At 50.1% G+C, this 13014-nt stretch overlaps 4 protein-coding genes across 4 annotated transcripts; 2 read left to right on the top strand and 2 right to left on the bottom strand.

Annotated features, from left to right (window-relative positions):
• Positions 1–1631: 1631 nt before the first annotated feature.
• Positions 1632–3305, top strand: FOXG_16057 (uncharacterized protein; the record flags this gene model as incomplete). The annotated part of the gene is made up of 2 exons (XM_018396139.1): positions 1632–2930; positions 2985–3305. The coding sequence occupies 2 exons, from the start codon at positions 1632–1634 to the stop codon at positions 3303–3305; spliced, it is 1620 nt and encodes a 539-aa protein (XP_018256439.1).
• A 1488-nt stretch (positions 3306–4793) lies between these two features.
• On the bottom strand, positions 4794–5756 carry FOXG_16058 (uncharacterized protein; the record flags this gene model as incomplete). Its single annotated transcript, XM_018396140.1, has 4 exons — positions 4794–4865; positions 4918–5106; positions 5165–5268; positions 5312–5756. The coding sequence occupies 4 exons, from the start codon at positions 5754–5756 to the stop codon at positions 4794–4796; spliced, it is 810 nt and encodes a 269-aa protein (XP_018256440.1).
• A 2403-nt stretch (positions 5757–8159) lies between these two features.
• FOXG_22217 (uncharacterized protein) lies at positions 8160–8645 on the top strand (the record flags this gene model as incomplete). The annotated part of the gene is made up of 1 exon (XM_018402616.1): positions 8160–8645. The coding sequence occupies one exon, from the start codon at positions 8160–8162 to the stop codon at positions 8643–8645; it is 486 nt and encodes a 161-aa protein (XP_018256441.1).
• A 592-nt stretch (positions 8646–9237) lies between these two features.
• FOXG_16059 (uncharacterized protein) lies at positions 9238–11226 on the bottom strand (the record flags this gene model as incomplete). The annotated part of the gene is made up of 2 exons (XM_018396141.1): positions 9238–10461; positions 10609–11226. The coding sequence occupies 2 exons, from the start codon at positions 11224–11226 to the stop codon at positions 9238–9240; spliced, it is 1842 nt and encodes a 613-aa protein (XP_018256442.1).
• Between the last annotated feature and the right edge of the window lie 1788 nt (positions 11227–13014).

Consider the following 13014-nt stretch of genomic DNA (forward strand, 5'->3'; position numbering starts at 1 on the left):
ATATTTTCTTAGCTTATAGTAGAGGAAAAGTGGCCGGTTTCTGGGGGTGGCCGGTTTCCGGGTGACCGACGTTAGGATACAAGGTTGCTGCTGGTGCTGAAGCCCCCTGCCCTCCGCTAGCCCCAATTTACTGATGCCTGAACCTCAGACCCCAACGTTTCAAGCGATATCGTGCAGCGTCGGGTTGAAGGCAGAGGTTTGATAGACAGCTACCCTACTGTTCGACGTAACTCTGATCTGCCATGATCAAATGGTAAGTAATATCCATAGATAACCTCATCCACGGCCGTTGGTCTTACAGTCAATGAGGCCATGGAGCATCTACAACCCCTTTCCGTACGTACTCTGGCGCCGATGCTGCCGCCCGGGTAAGCCCAACAGCATCTCACTATCAAGATCCCTCATACGAGCTAAGATGGCGTCATGGCTAAACACAGCGATGGGTGACTGCCAAAACTGCCGTGCTACTGAATGAGACCTAACACCGTATTGTGATGGTGGTAGAAGCCCTAATCTGGACTAGAGTTTAGGACGGAGGGGAGGGGAGACTGGTGAAACCTAACGCCCGTACATTCTCTTTGGTCCCGTCCCCACCCAATTTTTTCCCAGCGACCATTCGGTCTTGTTTCGAGGGCCTGGAGTCTGGAGGCTAAAAACGAAGACCAAACGTCAAATCCTTCACAACCATCCCAGGTCTACAGTATTTGATAAATACTGCTTCTCCAATGTCTCGAGAAATATGACATATCAATTATAGCAAATCCGGGTAGTCATGGTTAAAGATGCGTCGCTCACCGACTCTATTTGACTGTCGTCACAGAGCTCAATCATTAAGCCATCCCCACTTTTGCGCACAAACATTATGGCAGCTGGATAGCCATGTTCGCTGGGACTGGCACGAATTTCGTAAGCGCTGGCTTCCTAAAATGTAGCCCCGGGCCCCTCAGCCGCATCCCTAATGGCTCAGAAATACTCAACCAATAAGGTTGATTCGCCTGTGAGAAGGTTATTTTTTTTGCGGAATGACCGTTGCGGCCCGTGCCTCAGTCTAAGCGCGCCCGCCACTCATAGGTATTTCAGAGTGAAAAATCACAGAAATAGTACAGTAAAGCAAAGACGTTTAGACTATGCCACTAAGGATCTTGGATATGCCCTCGATAAGCCAGGAATAACCAAATCGCGACATTATAGACCTAGTTGAAGGTATCGGGCTCGCATAGTAGGCATAATGCGGTATCGGCTGCGCAGTAATGGATGAATTTAGCATGTAAGCCTCTTGAGCCACTTACCTGTTGCTAACCAAGTATGAGCCAGGATGCATTGGACTTTCCACATGCACGATTTGGTCACCAAGGTGTCACTCATACCGCTTTCCAACGAATAGCAGCTGGCTTTGCTTTTGAGGTAGGATTTGGATTAGGAGACGAAGACACAGAACCACAAGATGCGCGCTGAATCCAACCAGCAAGAGGACTCAATACAAATATGCAATGTCTGCCTCAGTCCTTTGCGGCTGTTCAGATAACCTTTGCTCTATCACGGTAGCTGATCATCCTCACTGAGATTCGTCACCTTCTTGATCAGACCGGACAAAAGAGACATCTTGATCCTTTCCAATCTTTGAAGCCAATATGAAGGTCTCTAGTGGGGTGCATGCTTGCCTCCTTGGCGTTCTTACCCAGCATGTTGCGCAATCATGGGCGCTACTAGGAGAGGCGAAAGCAATGGTTGAAGACTCTATGGAGTGGATGGACAAGTTCTACGACCCGAAGATCTCACAGCTATATGACCTCGAATCTAAGGCGGCAATGAACCACGAGACACTAGCCTCTACATGGTATGCGGTCGGACTTCTTGCACGGAACGGCAACGGTGACGCCTCAAGGGCTGAGGATGTCATAAGATACGTCATCAAGGACCAGCATGACAACCCCAAAGACTTGTGGTATGGCGACTATACGCGAGAGCCGGAGGAGCCAACTGTTGGAACACCATGGTACCCTGCCCGCATGTACGGATCGTGGGACCCGAACTGGCGAGGCTTCGTCGGTCTCAGCTTCATCACGATATACGAAGAGTTCGGTGACCTGTTGTCTGACGATTTGAAGGGGCTTATACTGGAAAGTCTACGTAACTGCAGCATTGGCGGCTCATACCGCGAGGGTGGTGTGAACGGAGATAACCTCTATCCATCTTACAGTAACACTGCAATCATGCGTGCAATCGAGACAAGCTGGACCGGTCGCCAAATAGGCGATGACAATATGACACAGGCTGGAGAGGATTATGCGAAGAAGATTATTGACCTCTTTGACTTGCATGATACGCTTTCTGAATTCAACTCAGCGACTTACACCGGCATTTCACTCTTTGGTCTTACACTATGGTGTAAGTATGGCCATGGGGATAGTATTCTCTCCCAAAGAGGTCCAGATCTCCTGCGCGGTGTCTGGAATTACACATCGCAACTGTGGAATCCGGGGATGCGGAACCTCGCTGGTCCATGGGACCGTTCATACACGTTCGACATGACCAAGTCTCTCGGCATCCTATCCCACTTTCTCGCACCCATTATCGGTAGAAAAGAGGCGGGTGTATGGCAGTACCCGGAAGTCATGAGCCATGCCCGTGACTGGGCTTGGGCGCCACTCATTGCCGTCCACTCGGAATTCCACAACTCATTGCTTTCGGAGGATCTTAAGGAGTCACTGAAGATATTTGATGGAGAGAGGACATACAAAGGGAAGGCCTACTATCCGCCCTACGACCTTGATACCCGTAATATCACGACGTGGCTCAGCGAGTCGCTGATGATCGGAGCTCAGTCGTATCGGACGCAGAGCGCAAACGGACCGTCGAATAACAAGGCCCAGTTCCATCCCGCTGTTGCACATTGGGCTTATGGAGATGATAGCATCGGATGGCTCAGCGTAAGTTAATACGGCTTCAGAATTCACTCCTGTCTTTACTGACGCAACACCCAGCTCCGTCCTACTGAGGCCCACGTCCTGATGCAAGTCTCGCCAAAGAAGCTGAAAGTGACTTATCCTGAGGGGACCAGCAGTTCTGTATTCACTTTTGTGGCCTCTCCCTCACTTGCGAAGAGGGATGTCCAGTCGTGGGCTGACATTCAAGGCATCTCGATATCTGTCTCTGGAAATGCAAATCCCGTGCCGAAGGTCACATTCGCTGGCCGATATGGTGGTTTAGGAAGTCCAATTTACGACTACAATTATTGGAGTTTGGTTCATACGATGCCTCCTGGATTTGAGGGCGCCCCTGAGATTATCATTGAGTTCGAATGAGACGTACCCTCAGAGGGATGAAGACCAACCGGTTCATTACACTGTTCGTAGGCACAAATATCCGTATCATAGATCTGTTATTGTGCTCTTCTTGTATAGACCTGACCCCTGAATTGATATCACTATGCCATATCACTTTGCCCTTGCTCAATGAGACAGCGAAAGCATTCTCTTTGTTGTAGCCAAGTCCCTGGGCACCAATCTGACTTTCTTTGCTTTTGGTCTCGCTTGATGGTTTCCCTTGCTTAGCAAGCCCTCCAAAGGGTTCCAAGCCGTAGGATCAGATAATTCCGGGGCCGGGAGGATCTGGAAATGCGTGACAAGGTAGAGAATGACAGTGCACAGCGCGCGCGAAGCAACATGACTGGCCACGCACATTCGACCACCCATTACCAATGCGAATTGTGTCAGCGAAGTGAACTGTATCACCAGATAGCCACAGCTTTGGAATTTCAAACGTTTTGCCTGGCCTGTCTCTCTGTTGTCGTCGTCCGGACGAGGCGGGAACCACTGTGTAACGGTCGCACCTGTCAGACATTACGTGTATTCGGTCCATTGATCCAGATTGATATATTTTCTGTCTATTACTATTTTGGTCGACTTGGAACCATTTGTTGCCTGACCTGGAAGAGAAAAATCGTTGACAGCTGATTCCAGCAATCCATGGTAGTTCAGCGGGAGGCGTTGGGGATTCCGTCGATGACCTTCCTTTGCATCTTGGATTAATCCACTGGTGCTTTTGGCACAATGAGCTTGAATCTTTGGAACCTGAGGCAGAAACGTGCCGCATATTCGACACTTGAGTCCATCCCGCTTTGGTGCACCAAGACAAATAATGGGTTGGATTGTCGGCGGTGGATATTGTATTTGATCGAGCTAAGACTGGTTTTGTAATATATGGGGGAGTATTTGAATTGTTTTTGCTAGTTTGCGTCGGCTCTCCGCGTTTATGTCATGATGCCGTGTTCGCAAGTGCGTAGCAACTTCACCAGCAACGCACCCGAACTGACACACTTGACATATAAGGATTTTATATTGAGGAAGCAGAATGAACTGTTAGATTACATCAGACGAGCCTGATTCTATGTTAGAACTCATGGTCGTGGTACAGTAGTGATCGAAAAGTTGAAGTGCCACGGTCAAAATTCTAACTTCTCAAGAATTGCAGTCCCCCCCTTCTAAACGCTAGTTCCTCGCGCATGACGCGCCTAATCAGACAGGAAGCTTGGGGTTGAAAGGATTCAAGGCGTGGTGCTGCTGCAATTTGGCGCTATCGGAAAGTGGTAGGAAAATCCGCGACTCGCTTGTATTTACGGCCCGCTTATAAAGCAAGTTACTCCTGCACGTTTCCTGACCCGACCCCTGTCCGTCTGGTCGTGCTCCGATATTCCTCCACAGCAAGGCTTCCTGGCGCATTCCAAGCCGTCGTGTTCCCACAATCTTCCCAGCAGTTGACAGCGCAGCTCCTTTCTGGGAAGTTGAGGTCTCTTAGGCTAGTTTCCGTCGTGTAGCTTTAGCCATCTCACGAGCAATCGGAATGACGCTCTGCACTACCATATCCTACATTTGCAATTAGATATCGATTCAATATCAGAGATAGCTCAAGTCTTACAAAAACGGACTGTGGTAACAGCCACGACAGTAGACGGAGGATTGAAGCGTCTTTGCCGGCCCAGACCACTCCGCCTGTGCCTTTTTCGACCTCACCGACTACTTTAGTCGCATACTGCTTCGCACTTATTCCATTCTCTTGCATGCGGCCATCAACAAGGCCATGAATGAAGTCCCTAATCTCAAAGTACTGGGAATAATCAGGTACATCGGCCGCATGATGTTCAGAAAAAAAAGTTGGTTTTGACCGCGGAGATAAGCAGGGTAATAGTACGAATTCCGGGAGGTTGAAGTTCGTGACGCCATGTCTCACTGGCCGAGAAAAGAGCAGCCTTGGAGCTGTTGTAAATGCCTAGGCTATTAGAAAATGGCTATAAAGAGAATCTGGCAATCACTCATGAGCGGCATAGGGGCGATTGCGTTAACAGAGGAATTGTTCACAATGCATCCTTTGGTCTTGATCAGAAGAGGGGCAAAGGCTTGAAGCATAGTCAATGGAGCCCAGAAGTTTAGTTCGAACAGCTTCTTGCTCTCCTCAATCGAAACATCCAAAGCCGGTAAAGTGTAGCCCCCGCCACTATTGTTGACGAGAACATCGAGCCCACCACCGGTTTGGCTCTTGACGCTTTCAACAGCAGCGGCGATCGACTCCGTGGATAACACGTCTAGCTTCAGAACCGTGACATTTGCCGCACTGGAGAGACTCGGCGGCAATTTTGATGGGTTACGTGCAGTTGCGAAGACGTGGTAACCTTTGGCGTGAAACGCATCGGCCAATGCTCCGCCAATACCACCAGCAGAGCAGCCGGTGATTAGGACAGACTTCCGTAGAGAATTCATTGAAAAGGATTAAGTTATTAAGTCTCTGCAAGATAAATAGGTCAGGACTGTCAAGTCTCAGATACCATGATATGAAACGAATTCCTGAGCACTTTTATAGAAAGTTTATGGCGAACGCTGACAGGGGGCCCAACATCCGAAATCTGCGCCGAATCCGTGATAGTGACGCAAATACCGGCCGCTATACTCGAAACGGCAAACAAAAAGTTGTCTTGGCACCCTGATTAACCCCACATTATGGGATTTGTCTGGGATTTGTCATCCGTTGTCGTTGTGCCAGGGTATATATGCTCCGCCTTAAACCTTTACCTGTCAGGCATTACGTATATTCGGTCCACTGATTCAGATTGGTGTATTCAGGTTGTGCTGTTTTAAATCTACCCCTGAACTCTCTACTATTTACGTGCGAAATCTTAAAAGATCCCTGTTTGCACGTGAGACCCCAGCGTATGCCTTCTGTTCAACATTACCACGTTAGGCAAACAAAAGGGACGTGCCAAGACTTTCAATATGACAGGATCTGAATCCATCCGTCGATGCAGTCACGAGGAAGCTCATCAGAAGCCATGTCATGCGAGGGAAGAAGAAAAAAGTTCGCCCAGACAAGGGTCAGCCAACGATCGGCAGGAGGGAAAGGACAATGGCTGTTTACACTCAGACAGCACGAATTAAGCTGGAAGAAGTGGGCAGCTTGTATACTTCACTAATACCTAGCCGTGTCGGCTCGGATTTGTCTTTTGCCGAGTTTGCTGCTGATATAGAGCTGCTGATGCTTTTAAACATAGCTAAAGGTTCGTAACTCAGGTTTCCAAGAATCCTCCGCCTTACTGACATGAACTAAGTTACACCATTCGCAAGAAAGGTTATCTTCCCTCTAAAGGTGGCGATTGGCCTTCAGGAAGAGAACAATGAGGGACATTACCCCATTGCACGAGACGCTGTTGGTCTTCACATAACGGCGTTCGCAGTGGAAAGCTTCATCGACAGGGTTCTTCGCCATCTGGAGAGTATCATCAATTTAGCGGCGTTGCTTCATTTCCAGAAATGCCTGGCACTTCTGAAGTAAAGGCTTCTAGGGGAAGATGAAGAACTAAAAGTTTCCGACTCTACAATCAGTGTGGTCTTGAAGCTTGCTGAAGCTGCACATTTCGATGGGGATTATCAGACATCAAAGCAGCATATGCAAGGCCTTCATAAAATGGTGGACCTGAGAGGAGGTATATATGTGTTCAGGGGCAAAGCCCTTGAAGTAGGGATGTTGAGGTAAACTATACCAACAACTTATAGCCATCGGCTAAATACTGATCCTTCATAGGTGCGATCTTAGCATCGCGACGCACAATGGGTCGAGCTATGTGTTCTTCAGTCAGCCTTCACAGCCGGTTCCGGATTATCCCCATAATCTACTGCGAGCTTGGGACGACAAGATGTGTTCCCAAGGGTACATTGAGATTTCTGAAAGCTTGGACAGCAGTTTGGCGACACTTTGGCGAGTTATGAGAAGATTTTGTGTGCTAGTGAATATTGGGACGCAGACTCAGCAGTTAATACGCCCGCAGACTATCCATGAAACGATGACTGCGGTAATGTATCGCCTGCTGCGCATGGACTTCACTGCCGGCTCGATCAATGAAGCTATACGACATGGGCTATTGGCCTTTTCTTACCATGTGTTCCTGCAGTGGCAAGATATCAAACTCCCTTACCATTGCTTTCCTACTATCTACAAAAACTGCGTACTCGGCCTCGAGCTTGTCGATGGGATATCTTCTCAGCTGATGATTTGGCTCTTAATGACTGGAGCTCTTCAGGGTTGAAAGCCACTCCACCCAATCCACGTAGTGGATCCACTCGTGGATTCCACTGTCCACTCCACTAGCAAAACCCCAGTGGATTGACTAATCCACCGAATCCACTCGGCGATGTCGTGGATGGATTGGGTGGATTTGGGTGGATTAGAAGTGGGGGTAGTTAAGGGGCCAAAAGGGCCCAGCCGAGAGCTAATGTCGCAGGGTAGGCATTAGTAATCTAGCTATACGCTTTAAGTAACTCTGCGGGATGGAATACCCCGCATAAGAGATAACTTAAGACATCAATCAACACATTTTGCTGCTGCTCATGATATTCACTCTAATCCTTTAAGCACGCTCAGTGCGACAGCTAACCCCAAGCTTAACCCCAAGGTCAACCCCAAGGTCAACTTAACCCCAGATCATCAGGTTTAAAAATGAAACAACCAGGATTAACATCACAGCTAGCAACGACAAAAAGCAAACAGGTTAGAATTAGAGTTCACACTACTAACAACAGTTTACTCATTTATTTATTTATTTATCTATTTATCTATCTAGCTATTAATTTATTTATCTATGTCCCTCAATCTATCAGTCAATCGATCAATCAATGCCGCTAGTCCCCAATCCCAATAGCAATTATAATCACCATAATGATAATACCGAGGCAGGAGGAGGCCGGGTCATCCAACTATGCAAAGAGCTCGATGTTCTCATCTGCCTCCTCTGCCCAGTGGCTATCAAGCCCGGTATAGATCAGGTCGAGCATCACTACCGCAACCGCCACAAGACAGCCGGGAGGCAACTGCGGGAGGTCATCGCATTCGCCGCCTCTTTCTCCCCGTCAGGCTCGCAGCCACTGGCGCTTCGAGACCCGACCGACAAGGACATAGAGCTGCCGGCCGGTGGGGGACCACCGATCCCAGGGCTGGAGACATACGCAGGTTTCAGCTGCAAGAGCTGCCGGTACCTAACCCGGGATCGATCTAACCGGGATAGGCATCAGATACTCTCCAAGCATCACGAGGAAGGTGATGATGATGAGGATAATGAGGGCAAGAGGGATGCGCGGTGGCGTATTATACTGAGGTGTTAGGGTTGGGTTTGGCTATTACTACAGGTGAGATTGTGTTAGATACGCACGAATACGATGGGGTGAGTGTATCCAAGTGTGGACCAGAATGTTGTGATGTTATTGATCGTCGACTTGATTCTTTGATCAGTCTGTCAAAGAGGGGTGAAACCCCTCTTTTGGATACGAGAATAATATTGCAATAAGGGAAGTGGAGCCCATTCCTGTTGGATTAGTGATAGCGCCTCGATAAAAGAAACATGTATTTTGTGGGTCCCGGATATATCAATACCGGGTAGCGGGGAAAACACCTAAAAGGACAGAACAGAGAAGAAGAACAGAGACAGAAGCTCCTGGGGACTAGATTGATCCTCAAGTGTGAAAATTAACCCTATTTTAATTGGATATTGACCCTACTCGCGTATCTAACATTTTCCCAGCCGCCAATCTAACAGATTGAGTCCCCACTATCGCATATGTGATCCAAGCCCCACTGTTACATATTATGTGATTCGTCTAAACTCACAGGTGATATAGACCCCAGTCCCTATCACATATGTGATCGAGTCCTACTCCTGTCAAATATCAGAATCCCCTCTTGACTTCTTGGTTCCTGTCAATCAGAATTCTCACCCTCTTCTTCCCCACTTCCATCATCATCATCATCGTCAACGTTACTATCTTTGCCGTCTTCATCATCATCATGTCCGTGGAGAGTAGACTGTCGGCGAATCAATGTCGTCCCAGCATTAGCATCTCCTCCTGTAACACTACCCAATTCCTCTATAAAACCTCGTGGAGGTATACAAACACCGAGAAGTTCTGGAATGGATGTTTTTCGCAAGCTGTGTAGATCACCGTCTGTAGCCATCTGAACCCCAAGGACTCTTAAGTCCCTGGAAAGATCTTGCATATTATTGCCAGGAAGAAGGGGCTTCAGGACGGGCTGGACGACATGCTTGTACGATGCCTCACAAATCTCCAAGAGGTTGGGGAGCTCGTCTGCAACAGCAAGCGCCATGGCACGGAACTTATCCTCTTTTTTAATGCCATCGGTTGGATGAATCTTGTTATAGCACGTAAAGAGGCTCCTGGAGACAAAGACATAAATACCAGCGCCAAAGACGTCTGCCATCACTGTTAGTGGTCGCCAGGCATAGATCTTCTTGGCCAAGGTGCCTTCAGGAAGACCGAGCTTCCTGCTGAGATACTTGGCTATCCTCGTTGAAAGTGCTAACCCCGCGTTAGCGTCTATTCCGTTCTTGGCGAGAAAGTCTTCTATGTCTCTATTTGACCCTGTCGCGGCTGCGCTCGACCAACGATCCCATTCACGAACAAGCGACACTTTCATATCGATCAGTCGAATGTCGTCGTTCGTCACCATGTCGGGGCTGTCGTGCTGAACGGCCTGAGCCCAACGTAGGGTGAAGCTGGATAGTGTCGCCGGGCCACCCTCGCGGATCTCGTCTGCCACCCTGCCCGCGTTCCGGTCGAGTTCGGCGAGATAGCGTCGCGGGTGGCGGCCATAAAGGTGTGTCAGTGCATCAGCGAGCCGTTTCTGACCTCGGCCGCCGAATACCTCATGTAGGACGGCGGTACCTATGACGCAGATCTCTTGCGAGGACAGTCTGCCGCCAAAGTCCCTTTCTTGCAGCCTTCGGGCAACGGCTAGGGTATCGAAAGCCTCATCTCCCTCCTCGGGGTGGTTCTTGAGTCTGCTTTTGGCTCGCAGAGCCTCCACCAGAGTGGCTGGCTTATCATCCCCGCCGAGTGCCTGCTTCGGTGCTCGCGCACCGGCGCCCAGCCGTATCACAACGGGTTCGTCATCGGTCTGAGGGACCTGTGTGAGAATTAGACTGGCAGATGGCCGTGAAGGGATGTCGCCGTCTTCGTTGTCTCGATAATTGCTCAGCACATCCGGCAAAACTTGGGTGGATGCCTGCGCGCCTGGTACGGGAGGAAAGAGTGGCTTCTTCACACGACTCACATGATGGCTTTCCGTCCCCGAATCGCCTTCCTCGCCACTGGCCTGGACACAGTGCTTGGCAAGCTGGTAAACTAGATGCTCCGGTATACCCTTCTTGACGAGGGACGCGTGCCACTGGCCGACAAACTTCTTGAGCTTCTTCTCGTATCTGGAGAGGGTCTTGGGCAGATCAACGAGATCCTGATCATCCGGCGCCTCGGACGACGGCAATGTATGTTGCGTTAATAAGCCAGCAGTGACTGCACTTGATATGGTGCGAGAGGTGGAATCCGGAAGGAAGCTGGATGGCAGACTGCTGTGCGCATCGGCGTCAGGATCCTGCCCAGAGCTGAGTGTCTTCCGCGAGAGAGGCTGACTTGACCTAGCCCCTGACGCGTCAGGGACATCGGCAACGAATAAGCCCGTGTCCGAGGACACTGGCGAACCCTTGTCACGTCTGGGAGCCGTGGTACCGCTGCTGTCCACAGCGTGGCGCGCGGACGATCCGAGCCTCCCGGATCGAGGTCTGGACGTGCTAGAAGAGTTACCGGCATAGTTGGGCAAGCGAACACGTTTAGTAGACTCTGCTGTGACAGCAGAGGCCGGAACCATTGTCCTTTTTCTGCCTGTTGGTGACATATTGCTGGCCTGCCTCTTGATAATTATGACTTCTTTCCATGGCCTCCTCCTTCCTCCTGTTGTAGACGAGGGAGGAAAGGGGTTTAAAATGAAGCGATGAATGTATTCGTAATCTTCCAAGGCTGCCGGGGTATGTCACGGTACGGACTCTGCTCAAACGATCTCGATTGGTCTCCTTGTCTAGAATGTCCCTGTTGCGACAGGGATGTGGATCTATTATATGCCGGAACCAACTCTCTATCACACATGTGATAGTATGCTGGATCTAATAAGCATAGAAGGAAATTACTCAAGTTACATCTAATTTAATAATAGACTTTGGTGCTATAGATGTGTGGAAATTAAGGGGGATGTCTGAGGCCTCTGTCATTGTAAAGTTTGTTCTATTGTTAGCTACCCTAGACTTAGCCCGCAAGCATCTTCACAACAAAGCCCCACAAAACACCTTCCTTTGTCATCACACTTTCTTGGCATACAAGTGTTAAGAAAGTGGCCCTGTCTACACCTAAATCCTTAACAAGTGCACAACAAACGACTCAACCTGCGCTTTGCGGAGTCGCAAGCCGCGGCGATGGCCTCGTTTTCGACGAGCCCGCCCGCTGCCCCAGACCCCTTCGATTTAGGGATCCACACTCCCGCTAATCTGAATCGAGGAGCCCGTGCAGCTCTCTTGCAGAATAGCCCTGCGACCGTGAATGGCACCATTGGTGTTTTACCCGTTCCCAGGCAGATGGCCCAGACTCCATCCTCACCACTTATCGCCGCCACCGCTGCTGCAGCTACGGAAGACGCTGCGCGTGCCAACTCACCATCGATCTCTGAACAACAACCAATCTCTATTATCGAGTCGGCCAATGATCTCGCGCGAGAACACGCGGAAGAGTACAACGCCAAGCTGATGGTCTTTCAAACCTTCTGCGCCAAGTTTGAAGAAGCGGCTCAGCAATTCGCTACCGGACCGCAACGCCGTTTCGCTAGACAACTTGCTGACAGCTTCCTCGGCATCTGGAAACGAGAGCTCTCCGGCTCCGGACCTACGACCCCCAAGCCCAGCTACAGCAGCGTCGCCGCCATCTCGCTTCCCGCTGCCCACATTCGCCCAGCCCACCGCCACCATCAGCAACACCGTCAGCAACAACAGCAGCACCGACAATCCGACCCACCTCATCGCCAAGGGCAACAGCCGACCATCGCCCCACTCCGACAAGATCTCCGTGTCTTCATCCGTCTAGAAGCCGGAGCCCCGGCCAGGGCCCACAGTGGCTATGCCATCCGGACCTTAATCCGGGAGAAACTCGGCGCCGTCTCAGACAAGATCCGACAGGTGTTCCAGGTCCGGTCTGGATGGGCCGTCTTGGCTGCCGACTCGGCAACACGCGACTTTCTTGTAGAAAAGCAGGCTGAATGGGCCGCGGAACTGAAACCTATAGCAGTAGAAACGAACAAAGAATGGTTCACCTATGTGGTCTCAGACTTTCCCAAAAGACTGACCGACTTTCACGGTAATGAGGTGGATAGCGACAGCATCGTCAGCGACGAGATAGAAATGCAGACGGGGCTCAAGCCTGTTGACATACGCCCGGCGCGACAATTCTCGGACAACCCTTTGACCAAGGCCCTACTTGTATCCTTTCTGAAGCCCACAAAGAGATTTTGGTCGCTGTTTGGCAGCAGCATGCCCAGACTTGTCGACAAAACTGCCCGGCTAAGACAGTGTGAGACGTGCTGGGGCTTTCACTTTGACCGCAACTGTCATAGACGGCCAGTCTGCCAACGCTGCGGCAAGAT

This window comes from Fusarium oxysporum, genomic scaffold (genome assembly GCF_000149955.1).
Source record: "Fusarium oxysporum f. sp. lycopersici 4287 supercont2.30 genomic scaffold, whole genome shotgun sequence".
Lineage (NCBI taxonomy): Eukaryota > Fungi > Ascomycota > Sordariomycetes > Hypocreales > Nectriaceae > Fusarium > Fusarium oxysporum.